This window comes from Podospora pseudocomata, chromosome 3, assembly GCF_035222375.1.
Source record: "Podospora pseudocomata strain CBS 415.72m chromosome 3, whole genome shotgun sequence".
Classification (NCBI taxonomy): Eukaryota; Fungi; Ascomycota; class Sordariomycetes; order Sordariales; family Podosporaceae; genus Podospora; species Podospora pseudocomata.
This window is the reverse complement of record NC_085887.1, coordinates 290,653-302,759: the sequence shown is the minus strand read 5'-3', so window position 1 is coordinate 302,759 and position 12,107 is coordinate 290,653. Positions and strand designations below refer to the sequence as shown.

Sequence of the window (12,107 nt, the reverse complement as noted above, 5' to 3'; positions counted from 1 at the left end):
CTCACCCCATGTGGTTTCATGTCATGTTTTTAGTCGTTGCATCGTTTTGATCTTGCTCTTGATCTTTCCGTGTGAATATCTTGTTTCTCCCAGCTTTGCTTTGTTGATGATAAGTACTTTGACACCGCCAGCATGGAGAGACCCGATAAGCCACTGACTCCGCCCGACGACCGGGACAGGAAGCGTGGTCGAGGCGACAGGGACCGAGGTGACAGAGACCGTGGCGACAGAGACCGTGTTGACAGGGACCGCATTGACAGAGACCGCGTTGACAGAGACCGCGTTGACAAAGACCGTGGTGACAGAGATCGCGGTGATAGAGATCGCGGCGACAGAGACCGTGGCGATGACAAAGCCCGCGGTGATGACAGAGCCCCAACTGGAGAAGCCGCTTCCTACTTTACCGCCGCTGCTCCCATAACCGGACCCAACGGCTCGATTGACCCCTATCCCATCGTCACCGACAGCTACCGTCCTCCGCAAGGTCCAGACTCGTCCTATCCACCACGCCATGACTATGGCCGTCCACCTCCTGGTTCAGGCTACCCTCTCCCTTCCCACAGCACCGGTATCTCGCCCAACTACCCCCCAGTGTCGGGTGCCAACGGCGCCTCTGCATCCTACTATGGGACAGGCGTTGAATCGATGCCCGGTCCAGCGGCTACTTCAGGTGTTGGCATGAGCTACATTCCCCCTGCGCCTCTGTCCGGTCCTCCTCACCATGGGGCACTACCAATCCACTCGACAACACCGCTACCTCTCGCGGTGCAGTCCTCTTACTACAAGCCCACCCTCAAATCTGTGCGCCAGAAAGCTGAGAAGGAAGTTATTGAACTCGCCAACCTACAACGCCAGAGGAAGATGATCGCATCCAAGGGCACCAGAAGAGATTACGATGAGATTTCAGACAAGATCAGAGCCCAGACAGCCACCGTCCTCGGTTATCTCAAGGGCCTGAGACAAGAGATGATTCAAATTGTGGAAGACGCCGAGGACCAGAGGTGGAGAAGGTGGATTGTTGGCACTATATTGTAAGCTCGGTTCTTGTGTTCCGTCTTCAAGACCACACTAACAATATGCACAGTGGCACTTTTATCCCTCTTGTCAAGAAGCTCTTCCGCAGACCTTCAAGCGAGAAAAAGACCAAAACCAGGACGGAGTATGCCTTCATCAAGTCCAAGAGTCTGCTCGGTCGCATTCTTGCCGCAACCAAAGGTCACAGGCCCGGCCTGACGACTGTCACCTTCTTTGTTTTTGCCGTTTTGTACATCTTTTCAAATGAGGTGTCGCTGAGAGTGGCCAAGACGGCCTCCAAGCGGTTGAAGAAGCTGGTGAACAAGGTGGAGAGTACCAGTAATGGCAGGGACGGGGATGTCCTCAAGGATGACGACATCAAGTTGCTGAGCGGGTGGAGGTGGAGAGTGTTGGAGTTTATTGATTGAACATGGGGGTGTGGTCTGTGTGGCTATGAAGAATGTGAAATGAGGAATGACGAGATGACGATGATGAGTAACGATATGATTTTGTCTTTTTGGTCTTGTCTGTGTTTACTCAGAAAAGCAGGCGAGGTGTTGGAAGATGAATGCATAATATGTTTTATATTTTGGCCTGTTAATGTATTTCATTGTTAAAGTTTTTGCCTCGAGAAGATGGTATTTAGAGTGTCGTTGATGAAATTGTCATTTCATTTTATCGTACGTGCTCATATCTGGTGGATGGCTGAAGCCTCATCAAGTCTGGTCCAAATACCGTTAGTCCTTCTGCAAAGACGGCATGTTCTCATCCCAGGTAGAGCTCACATCATTTGCTCAGTCGGGCTTCTTTACCCCGCTTGGCCGGTGTTGTATCAGCAGTGGAAGAGTAATTCACAGGTTATGAAGAAGACGAGTTTTCATCATGTGTAAATAACCAAGACCTGCGAAAGCGGTTCAGTTTCACACAGGTTCCTGCTTCTCATCCCACTTCTGTCAAAATGTCGCTAACAAACTGGTCGTTCACCCCTTTTCCTCCTCTGCCAGCTACCATTCTGCCCAATGCTGCGTTTTGGAATGCTACAAACCCAGTCAATAATATCACCTACCAAATTCAAGTGTCATGGCCCTTTGAATGGTCGTCTCGCAATGTCGCCAACAAAACTGCCCTGTCCATGTAAACATTGTCCCTGAACCCTTCCCCCCTCCCCCCCCCCTTATTCCAGGCCCACTACGTTGCTAACAGTTTGGATGAAAGGTATGTCCTTGACGGCAACGCCCTAGCCGGCACCGCCTCGGAAGCTTTCAAACGCCGCAAACCCGTCTCCTTCTCCCAGCCCGACGCGGTCGTCATCTCCGTCGGCTACCCCCTCACCGACTCCGTCTACGACCTTTCCCAACGCGCCACCGACTTTCGCCCTCCCCTTTCCACCCCCCAAACCCCACCCTCCGGCGCCGACCCCTTTCTCGCCTTTCTAACCTCCAGTTTGCGACCCTTTGTCAAATCAACCGTCTTCCCCAACATCAACTTCACCCGCGACGCCCTCTACGGTCACTCCTTCGGCGGCCTCTTCGTTCTCTGGTCATTGATTCAGAACCCCAACAACTTCGACACTTACCTCTCCGCCTCCCCCGCGCTGGATTGGAACAACGCTTCTCTGCTAAACGACATAACAACAAGACTAGGAAACGGAATTGACATTCCTGGCGAGCTCTACTCGTCCAACCTCACCTCGTCCAAGCTCTCCAAACCAGCCGTGATGATCACCTACGGGGAAATAGAGCAGTTTCCCCAGCGGAAGAGGACCGAGACGGAGGCGGAATTCCAGTTTCGCAAAAACTTTATCCAGCCGTTCAAGATGACGCGGTATGCGCGGGAAGCGTTTGACAGGATCGAGGGGAGCGGAAGGGTGAGGGATGTGGCGGTCAAGGAGTACAAAGGGCAGGACCACAGCAGTGTTGGGGCGAGCGCGGTGAATGATGGGGTGGATTATTTTATTGATTGGTAGCCTGTACGAGCTTTTCGTGAATGATGAAAGGGTAAAAATGAAAATAGGTGGTAGTTCATGCAGCATGATCTTTTGAAGAGATGCGGTAAATATGAAAAAGAGACAAAAGAACTCGACGTGGGCCTGATTCGAACAGACGCTCCCGAAGGAACAAGATTTCTAGTCTTGCGCATTAGACCACTCTGCCACCACGCCTGGAGTGGAGTAGTGATGCGGGGGTAGGCTATGTGGAGTGTACTGCTTTCCCCCAGGCCTGACACAACTCGGGGGCACCAAGGGAATGAGAGATGTGAAATACCAGACTGAACTCTAGACATCAACACACACTTCCTCAGCCATCACCGAAAATTCCCTAAACCGGTCTCTCACCCTCTTCTCTTGCATCTTCACGACAAACCGGGCGTACGCAGCCAGGTCTTTCCCTCCTCTGATTGACCGGGCAGTGGCCTTGGGATCGACCTGGAAGCAGCCAATCTGACTCCCGTATCCAAACAATCTCCTCTCAACATAACCCTCACCCGGTTCATCCACCCTCATCCACATCTTCAACAGTTCCTTGCACTTCTTGCCCCTGATGCTGATGGGAACCTCATATCCTTCAATACCTCTCCGGCAACTTTGTTATCCCCTAGTTTATTCACCGAGCTCGTGCATGTGAACTCCGCCAATGCCATGTCGGGGTATGTATCCAATACGCCGCACAAGGCATCAAAAAAAAGACCCCCACAACATCCGCGCCGGATGTTTGGGTTGATGCGCCTGCGCGTTCCCCAGTGCCGGCCTGTTCAAGCTGCTTTTGCGGCTGACGATGAAATCGACGATTGCCCGGTTGATGAAGATGTTTTTGTGCGTTATTTTCCTTCAAGCATGGCATCAAGTCAGGAACATGGCGGCTTTCTGTGCCGCCCCCACATGTAGACGCCGTGTCTTGCCACTCCAAACATCACCGAAGCCTGGGAGTCTGCGGGCATCCCCAACCCGCCCATGGAAACGGTCAATTTCTCGAGACCGTCCATGTGCCGGAAAAAGAACTCGCCCATCCGACGGACAGATTGGACGTACCCGCCGGTGCGAGTGATCATCTTGCGTGCGCGGCCGCCGTCGAGGGTGGAGGTCATGAGGTGGACTTCAAAAGACTCGAGCATAGAGCGGTAGTTCTTCCGCTCTTGTGACTGGAACGTCAGAACCGGGCGGGGGTGCCAGTTCTCGAGGATCAACTTTCGAGGCGCAATGCCGCCACCCTTCGATACCTCGTCAAAGGTGTTGCGCCAGAGCCGGTGCATGATGATATTCAACTCCCGCCTCAACACGTCGTCCCAGCTTCTCTCAAGGTTCTTAAATATGCCGTCTGGGCCCAGGGGATGAAGTCCGCCTGCTGCGAGTAGTCATGCGGGAAGTTGATGCTGAACGTCTCTAAACTTGGGAACAGCCTGTCTGGGTCCTTGGCGCGAGCAGCTTAGAAAAGGGCAATGGCGCTTGGAGGGAGTTGGTCCCGTGGAGGACGGGGGCTATAATCCTCCCATATAGAGCCGCGGGAAGTCCAATCTTCTCATAGCTCGTCCAGCCACTCTTCGTCTTCCTGCTCTTCTCTCCGTGCTTCATCGCTGTCATACTCCGAGTCCTTGTCCTTGTCCGGGTCCGGGGCATCTTCATCAGGTTTGCCGTCAGTGCGTGGGGACGTACATGATGCTGCTGTCTCGGTGCAGAATGGGCCGCTCCCAGAGGTCTGTATCCATGATGTCGTCCGTTTTGTAAGCGTAGCCGACAAAGCGGAGGGTTTTGACATACTTCCCATGGCTTTGGGCTGCGAGCAGGGCGGAATTGGATATGACCTGGGCGTTGGAGAAGGTGAGTGTGTGACAGAGGAAGGGGAGGAGACGCTGGCGGACAGAATGACTTGTCTCTGCACGAGAAATGCGGTCTTTCCCCGAGAGGCGGTCGAGAATCGAGCCGAAAGTTTCGAAAGGCAAGGTCGCGAGGGGGTGCGTCACGGTCATGTTGGTGGTGCTGAAGGGGAAGTAAAGATTGAGCTTGACGAATGGAATTGGCACAGCCGTCCGGCTTTATAGACATTTTGGACATGAACACATCAGCCCTTGCTGTAATAGTTGATGCCGATGATTTGCCAAATGATGAAGGTTACCTGATTAGAAGTGGGGCAAGTCCCTCGCTGCCTGGCCGCTCGCATGTACATCATACCATGATGCAGAGGGAATAGGTGAGAAATAAGGCCTACTGAAATCGGGGTCACAGGCTAACTCTATTTATGATGCTAGGGATATCTATAGAAACTTGCGTAATCTGAAACATAAAGTAGCCCAGTCGTCATTCCATCCACTTAGCTCTTCTCCTTGTCCTCCTTGAGCGACACAATCCGGTTCAGAACAATCTTGTCATCTGTGCTATCCGAGTCCATGGCCTAGGATTCAGGTTAGCATCAGGCATATCCACCAAAACGAGGAGACTTACAAAGTAGCCAACACGCATGCCCTGGAACCGAACAGACTCGGGACCGCCCTTGCCGAGCTTGTCCTCGCCGGCAGCCTCGGGCCAAGGAGCGCGTTTCCTGACCTCATCAAAGCCAGACTCAACAAGAGCGTTCGGGTAAATGATCTCACTATCGGGATTAAGGTCGGACAAGAAGCCACCTTCGGCACCGGTTGGGTTATTGGACTTGAAAAGGGAGTTGTAGATGCGGGCCTCGCATCTCTTGGACCCAGCGCTCTCAGCAGGCACCCACTGGATGAAGGTCTTTGGCTTCTTGCCAGAACGGTCAAAGACAGCCTTGATCTCGGTCACAAGGCCGGTGGTCTCATCCTTGGTGAAGCTTGTGGCGGTAATGGGGAAGGGTGCCTGGAGCAAGCCCACCGTCTTGCCTGGGGCCAAGCGGAAGTAGTCCTTGCTGTCGACCTCACGGAAATCGGAGCGGTCGATGTACACAGTCTGCGAGAATTTGATCTTGTGGTCTCCCATGGCCGGGTTCTTGGGTGAGAAGGGGACGGTGAGGTCAGTGCCCTCAAACTCGCTTGACTCCAGGACCACAGGAACTGGGTCCAACACCAGCATCAAGCGCGGGACTGTTCGTTCAAGGTAGCGCCGAATGGTCTGCTCAAAGCGGGACATCTGGATGATGCTGTTCGTCGTGGTTACGCCGAGCTCGTTGACGAATTCCAGGATGGCACCCGGTGGGACGCTATCAACACATTAGCATATCCGACTCAAACTCAAGAGGCGTCAGAAGGACATGACAATCGAAATTCTCACTCACCCCTTTCGGCGTATAGCGATGAGCGTGTGTAATCGGGGATCGTTCCAGCCTCTGACGATCCCCTTATCGACAAGCTCCTTCAGCTTGCGCTTGCTGAGTACGGAACCCTCGATGCTCAGTCGGCCATATTCGCGCTGCATAGGCTGATATTCAACCAGCCTCTGATTCAGCCACTCGTACGACGTCCTGCTGAGGAAAAACTCGACTGTACAAAGCGAGTGGGTGATCTTCTCGAAGCTATCGCACAAACAGTGGGTAAAATCGTAGGTGGGGTAGATGACCCACTTATCACCGGTCCTGTGGTGAGGTTTGTTCAGTACTCGGTACGCCGCCAGATCCCAATTCTGGGGGTTGGGGTCATTGATGTCCTGCTTCATGCGCAGAAAAGCCTCCCTGGGCTTGTACTCGCCGTCCCGCATGGCCCTGAACTTTTTGAGGTTTTCCTCGACAGACTGGTTGGCATGCTCGCATCGGTAACGAGGGCTGGCTCCCTTCTCCCCACCGCGCTGCTTCTTCACCTCCTGGTCGTCGCAGTGGCACACGTATGCGTTTCCCTGCTCGATCAGCTTCTCGGCGAGCGCGTATAGGGTATCGAAGTGGTCGCTTGAATAGGTGATCTTGTACGGCTCAAAGCCGAGCCAACGGACTGTTTCTTCGATCGAGGTGAAGTACTCCTCCTCCTCGCTCTCAGGATTTGTATCGTCCATACGTAAGTAGGTATATCCTCCATGATATCTGGCAAAGCCAAAGTTGACGGCGATTGCCTTGGCATGACCGATATGTAGGTGACCGTTTGGCTCGGGGGGGAATCTGGTAATAACTGGCTTCACGGGACGCTCCTTGTAAACATCGTTCAAGAAGCCCTGTTTGAACATGGAATCCGTGTCGATTGGGACATCTTCGACCTTTTCCTTCTTCGGCTGCTGAGTTTTTGGCGGCGCGGCAGCATTGCTTGCCTCCTTGTTCTTGTCCTTCGACGCCTTTTTTGCGCGTTTTGCCAGTCTCTTCTTCAGTTCTCCCTTGGAAACCCACTCGCCGGTCTCCTCGTCAAGCTGAAGCTTTGGGGCATTGTCGACCGTAGGGGCAGTATCGGGCGCGGTAGGCGCGTCGGTGATGTCGAGCTTGGCCGTCGAATCGGCGATGGAGTCAGCCATGGTAGCGGTGGATTGATTCGATTGAAAGAAAAACGAAGGCGCGCAGTCGATGGGACGGAGCCAGACGTTTAAGACTGACTGGAAGTGGAGGCGATGTGACAGCGTTATCGCCGGGTGAGTCAGTAAAATGTTTGGAGTTGCACAACTGCCACTGCCACAAAGGGGTGTTTGGAGGGGTCCATCTGACACTGAGTGGAACCCCACCTTGTCCCGCCTCTGGCTGTGTCTCGGCGCGATAAGATAAGCTGAGGTACCACGGAATTCCCAGGTTCCAGACCTCAGTGACTCCCTCTCTGCTGGAGACCGGCCAGATGTCGATCTTCTCTCGGGCCGTCCGATGGTGTTCTAGTGCCCTGCACCTGTGCGGGCTGTCAACGTCACTGGACGTTAGCTAGGGAGCAGAGAGACAGCCATTATTGGCCTGGCTATGGGGGATCGCTGACTACTTGAGACGACGATCAGCCATATACTACTCCCGTCGCAGAATATTAGATCAGACAGTTTGGAGCTCGAGAATTTTATGACTTTTTATTGTCGCCTGGTCCCGTCCGTTGCATGCCCGCTTGCTAAAATTACCCCGCGATTCTAGAACGGCCACCACCCCGCATCTGTTGATAGGTAGGCTTGCTCAAGCTTTCCCATCGCACTGCTCACCTGCTTGGCCACGGGTACGCAACCTACCTTACCTGTCCTAGTCCATACTTTCACCTTGCCCAGCACCTCAACTTGCTGAGTCTTTTCCCCAACATCAACAACATCTATGCCCTTTCGGCATATCGGCAAGATGACCGTCCTCAAGGCTGCCGACATCCCCTCCGTCTCCCTTCTCTACAAGCTCCACAAGCTGTCAGCCGCACCCGCTGACACCAAGCTTGTGAAGACTCTCTTGGGACCGACCGAGATCCCTCCCCCTTCTAAATCTCTCAACGACCGTGTTGCCGTGTACCGTGCCGACATCACTTCTCTCGCCGTCGATGCCATCGTCAATGCCGCCAACCGCTCCCTTCTCGGGGGCGGCGGCGTAGACGGTGCCATTCATCGGGCAGCTGGCCGCGGCCTGTACGAAGAGTGCAAGAAGTTGAATGGGTGCAAGACTGGCTCAGCCAAGATCACAGACGCCTATGACCTGCCATGCAACAGGGTCATTCACGCTGTCGGCCCCGTCTACGACCCGGCGGATCATGACACGAGCGAGAAGCTGCTGGTCGGCTGCTACACAACAAGCTTGGAGCTCGCCGTTGAACACGAGTGCCGCACAATCGCCTTCAGTGCACTCAGCACCGGTATATATGGCTACCCAAGTCGGGAGGCCGCGCCCGCAGCGTTGAGTGCCATTCGCAAATTCTTGACCGGGAAGGACGGGGACAAGATTGATAAGGTAATACTTGTTACGTTTGAGAAGAAGGATGTGGATGCTTACACCGAGTTCGTCCCGTAAGTTTCTCCACATGCTGGCCAAGCACTACCCCCAACGTGCTGACGAACATACACAGACATTACTTTCCTCCTGTTTCCGAAGACTCAACATCCGATGCCGTCGCACAAGAGCTTCCCAGCGTCCCAACATCGGACCTTGTGGATCCCGAAGAGGCCGACAAGAGATAGGCATGGCTAAGGAGGAGAATAAGGCAAAAACAGGTGGTAGATTTCACGGAGTTCCGGAAAAAAAAGTGACTCCCAGACATGTTTGGGAGGAGGGCGTAATTGGTAGCTCAGTGCTTGGAACTGGTGGGTGGGTGGCTTAGAGGCACAACATAAGACGGTCCTCGGGTATTATCTTGTGTGGCGTTAGTATTATAGGTCCGTTCTTGACAGCTTGGTGCTTGCAATACCAAGACTGAAACTCGCTATGGTCAACGTGAACCCAAGGGTGAACTCTACCTTTCTTGCTTCCCATGTGCACGTGTAAAGACAGGGTTATGCTTTGGCGCCAAGACCCTAAATGGCTTAAGTTGATGCTTGTGGAGACCACAGACAACAACGGAGCAACCTGGGACGATTTAACTTGTTCCTTTGGCATCATCCAGTCCCCCATCCAGTCTGCCTTGCACCATTGGAACATCTCCTCTCAGAAAGCTGTCTATTTGTGGGCTTCCATTCGATGTGGCACCAAGGTCCATGTACCTACTCCCACAGTTAGTTGTCTTCTGTCCACTGCCAGCTTGACCATGCATCAACCCTGAGCCTCAGCAGGCGCGCTGCCTTTTTCTGCAACGCATGAGCATCTTTACGCAGAGCATGGGTGCTTTTCGTCAGGTCCTCGTTATAACAGCCATCATGTGTTTCTGTCCTTGGCCGCCTGTTCTGTCCCCGTTAACTACTCTTGAAGCCTCGACATCCCAATGGTTCGCCCAACCCCAGGACAATGACCAGACATGATGCGACTATGGCACACAATACTAGCAGTTATCACTCTCCTGGTAGTCTCTAGGTGCCAGGGCTGTGAGACTGACTACTACCCTTCAGTTTCCACTGCTGAACCATGCGCCATTGTAAGCAGTTCCTGGTCTTCCCAACAGGTCTTCAGCCCATCTGGTATGTTTTTCCCACTGAAGCAGGTCAGAATCGATGACTAACTGGCCTGGACAAAAGCAACTCCGACTGTAGCAGCTGAGTTGGCTTACGAGTGTCTTAACTCTATCCCGCTGCACAAACAGGAAGCTCTTGAGCTTGTCGATGCCATTGAGCCTTACTTGGAATGGCAGAGTGACTCGGCCTACAAAGCCGACCCGCCCGAGGGCTACTTTTTTCCGCCTTTCGATATGTTTTCTGCATTGGCGCAGGTCCGCCAGAACTTGGAGGAAGACATGTACGGCAACGAGTATGATTTTCAGGAGGATCTATACGTCTCGGTGTTTTGTCCCGGGCATGATGGCCATTATGTCTTTTACCCAGATGCCTTAACCCGCGTCTTTGAATGGAGGCGACAACGCGCTCTTGTTTCCGTCAGTGAGGATGGGGTCTCGCTGCCAGTCATTAAGATTTATGGTATTTATCTCAGGAGGGCGAGTTCATTGACAGCCTTGCTGACGACCTACTGACCAGAGGATATTACCGAATCTCCAGAGACTGCGTCGGTAGTCAGCCTCATCAATGGCGTTGATGCAGCTACCTACGTGGCGGAAACCATATACAAGGCAACTTACAACCGAGATCCAGACGCCGCCTATAATAGCATGTTTTACGAAAAGGCGTCTGTTGCGGTGGGGAGTCCGTTGGGCTTTTTTGCAAAGGGTGGCCGAGTGAGATACGTTTACCCAGGGCCAAACACGACGTTCACGTTTGAGAATGGTACCGCTCTCTCGTTGGAGAATGTTGCTGCTGTCAAAGCTGACATGACCGGCGTGGTTGACGGCCCTTCTTATTACGCTAAATTCTGCAATCCAGACGGTGGCAATACAACTACTATCAGAGAAAGCCCGGTTGATGAGGCTGGAGATGGGGGAATTGCTGTTATTGGCTACCCAAAGCCTGTGATCATCACTCAGGATGGCGTCGTCTCTGGTTATTTTCTTGAGGGTGATGGCTTCGAAGACGTGGCAGTCATCGCTGTTCTTTCTTTCGAGCCTCGATCCCCTACCGAATTTCAGGCAGTTTGCCAACGGTTCTTTTCACTAGCAGCACAAGAAGGCAAGACTAAACTCGTTATCGACTTTCAAGGTAATGGCGGCGGTTATATCCTCCAGGGCTACGACTTTTTCAGGCAGCTATTCCCTTCCATCGTCCAGGAAGGACTGAGCCGGTTCAAAGAAGACCCCAGCTTTCTCTCTCTTGCCAGCATCATCAGTGATCTCGTGGCCGGTGTCAACCCTTACACAGAGCCGAGCGCAAATCTCGTTCGAAACTACCAAAACTGGTTCAACTATCGCTACGACCTCGATCTCCACAACCAACTCTTCCCGTCGTTTGACGCCAAGTTTTACCCGCACATCTACAAATCTACCCCCTACACCTCACTGCTGCGCTGGAACCTCTATGACAGCCTCACGACCATCAACACGACCTTTGGATTAGGCATCGAGGTGACCGGCTATGGTGCCCGAACCAACCTGGCGCAGCCCTTTTTCGCCGAGAACATTGTTCTTTTATACGACGGCACTTGCGCCTCTACCTGCGCGGTGACCTCCGAGTTCTTCAGCCTGCAGGCCAATGTCAAGTCGATCGCAATGGGTGGCCTCCCGGAGCCGGGTTTAATCCAAGGAGTGGGCGGCGTCAGGGGCGCGCAAGTGCTGCAGTACAAAAATATCTACGACTATGCCAGCTCCTACCTACCCTGGGCCGGGAATCCGTTCCAGGCTGGTGCGCTCTCGCGATACTCCTCGTTACCGGTGAACAGGAGCACGTCGGCGGCCGTCAATGCGAGGGATGAGATTTTCCCGCAGAACATCTACGACGGGTTGCCGGCGCAGTATGTGGTGCAGGAGTCGGATTGCCGGCTGTACTGGACGGAGCCGATGATCAGGGATGTGTCTGAGGTGTGGAAGGCTGCTGCTGATTCGGCATTCAACGGGGCGGGGTGTGCTGCCGGGGGGATAGAACGAACAGAGCCTGGCAAGTGTCCACCGAGGCCAGGCACGCCGTCGCCGCTGCCTGTGTACGGTCCGTGGCTGCCAGAACAGTACAGGAAGGTGAATGCGCCGGTGGATGATGTGGGGTGGATGGCCGTCCATGGGATGAAGGCGATTCTTTAAGTGCTCTGTTTTTC

At 53.6% G+C, this 12,107-nt stretch overlaps 6 protein-coding genes and 1 non-coding gene across 7 annotated transcripts; 5 read left to right on the top strand and 2 right to left on the bottom strand.

The window, feature by feature from the left end:
- Window positions 1-132: 132 nt before the first annotated feature.
- Window positions 133-1,442, top strand: QC762_301240 (uncharacterized protein; the record flags this gene model as incomplete). The annotated part of the gene is given in 3 exon segments (XM_062888433.1): window positions 133-245; window positions 261-1,031; window positions 1,085-1,442. 3 exon segments carry the CDS (start codon window positions 133-135, stop codon window positions 1,440-1,442), a joined length of 1,242 nt encoding a protein of 413 aa, XP_062744247.1.
- Window positions 1,443-1,842: 400 nt separating this feature from the next.
- QC762_301250 (uncharacterized protein) lies at window positions 1,843-2,980 on the top strand (the record flags this gene model as incomplete). Its single annotated transcript, XM_062888434.1, has 2 exons — window positions 1,843-2,148; window positions 2,218-2,980. The coding sequence occupies exons 1-2, from the start codon at window positions 1,973-1,975 to the stop codon at window positions 2,978-2,980; spliced, it is 939 nt and encodes a 312-aa protein (XP_062744246.1). The 5' UTR covers window positions 1,843-1,972.
- A 113-nt stretch (window positions 2,981-3,093) lies between these two features.
- On the bottom strand, window positions 3,094-3,175 carry QC762_0048250. Its single transcript has one exon. It is a non-coding gene; the product is annotated as a tRNA-Ser (tRNA).
- A 301-nt stretch (window positions 3,176-3,476) lies between these two features.
- Window positions 3,477-4,365, top strand: QC762_301255 (uncharacterized protein; the record flags this gene model as incomplete). Its single annotated transcript, XM_062888435.1, has 3 exons — window positions 3,477-3,894; window positions 3,933-4,131; window positions 4,165-4,365. Exons 1-3 carry the CDS (start codon window positions 3,653-3,655, stop codon window positions 4,363-4,365), a joined length of 642 nt encoding a protein of 213 aa, XP_062744245.1. The 5' UTR covers window positions 3,477-3,652.
- Window positions 4,366-4,654: 289 nt separating this feature from the next.
- Window positions 4,655-8,763, bottom strand: GLN4 (Glutaminyl-tRNA synthetase). The gene is made up of 3 exons (XM_062888436.1): window positions 6,249-8,763; window positions 5,450-6,173; window positions 4,655-5,399 (listed from the first exon to the last, which is right to left on the bottom strand). Exons 1-3 carry the CDS (start codon window positions 7,400-7,402, stop codon window positions 5,319-5,321), a joined length of 1,959 nt encoding a protein of 652 aa, XP_062744244.1. The 5' UTR covers window positions 7,403-8,763; the 3' UTR covers window positions 4,655-5,318.
- QC762_301270 (uncharacterized protein) lies at window positions 7,696-9,337 on the top strand. The gene is made up of 2 exons (XM_062888437.1): window positions 7,696-8,836; window positions 8,896-9,337. Exons 1-2 carry the CDS (start codon window positions 8,163-8,165, stop codon window positions 9,005-9,007), a joined length of 786 nt encoding a protein of 261 aa, XP_062744243.1. The 5' UTR covers window positions 7,696-8,162; the 3' UTR covers window positions 9,008-9,337.
- A 58-nt stretch (window positions 9,338-9,395) lies between these two features.
- QC762_301280 (uncharacterized protein) lies at window positions 9,396-12,093 on the top strand (the record flags this gene model as incomplete). Its single annotated transcript, XM_062888438.1, has 3 exons — window positions 9,396-9,937; window positions 9,995-10,390; window positions 10,448-12,093. Exons 1-3 carry the CDS (start codon window positions 9,778-9,780, stop codon window positions 12,091-12,093), a joined length of 2,202 nt encoding a protein of 733 aa, XP_062744242.1. The 5' UTR covers window positions 9,396-9,777.
- Window positions 12,094-12,107: the final 14 nt, after the last annotated feature.

Bases quoted from the DNA above. Each gene is read 5' to 3' on its own strand.
- GLN4 (XM_062888436.1), bottom strand. From the start codon at position 7,402: ATGGCTGACTCCATCGCCGATTCGACGGCCAAGCTCGACATCACCGAC. The intron at 6,174-6,248 runs GTGAGTGAGAAT...ATGTGTTGATAG, and splicing joins ATCGCTATACGCCGAAAGGG to CGTCCCACCGGGTGCCATCC. The intron at 5,400-5,449 runs GTAAGTCTCCTC...CCTGAATCCTAG, and splicing joins GCATGCGTGTTGGCTACTTT to GCCATGGACTCGGATAGCAC.
- QC762_301270 (XM_062888437.1), top strand. From the start codon at position 8,163: ATGCCCTTTCGGCATATCGGCAAGATGACCGTCCTCAAGGCTGCCGAC. The intron at 8,837-8,895 runs GTAAGTTTCTCC...GAACATACACAG, and splicing joins GCTTACACCGAGTTCGTCCC to ACATTACTTTCCTCCTGTTT.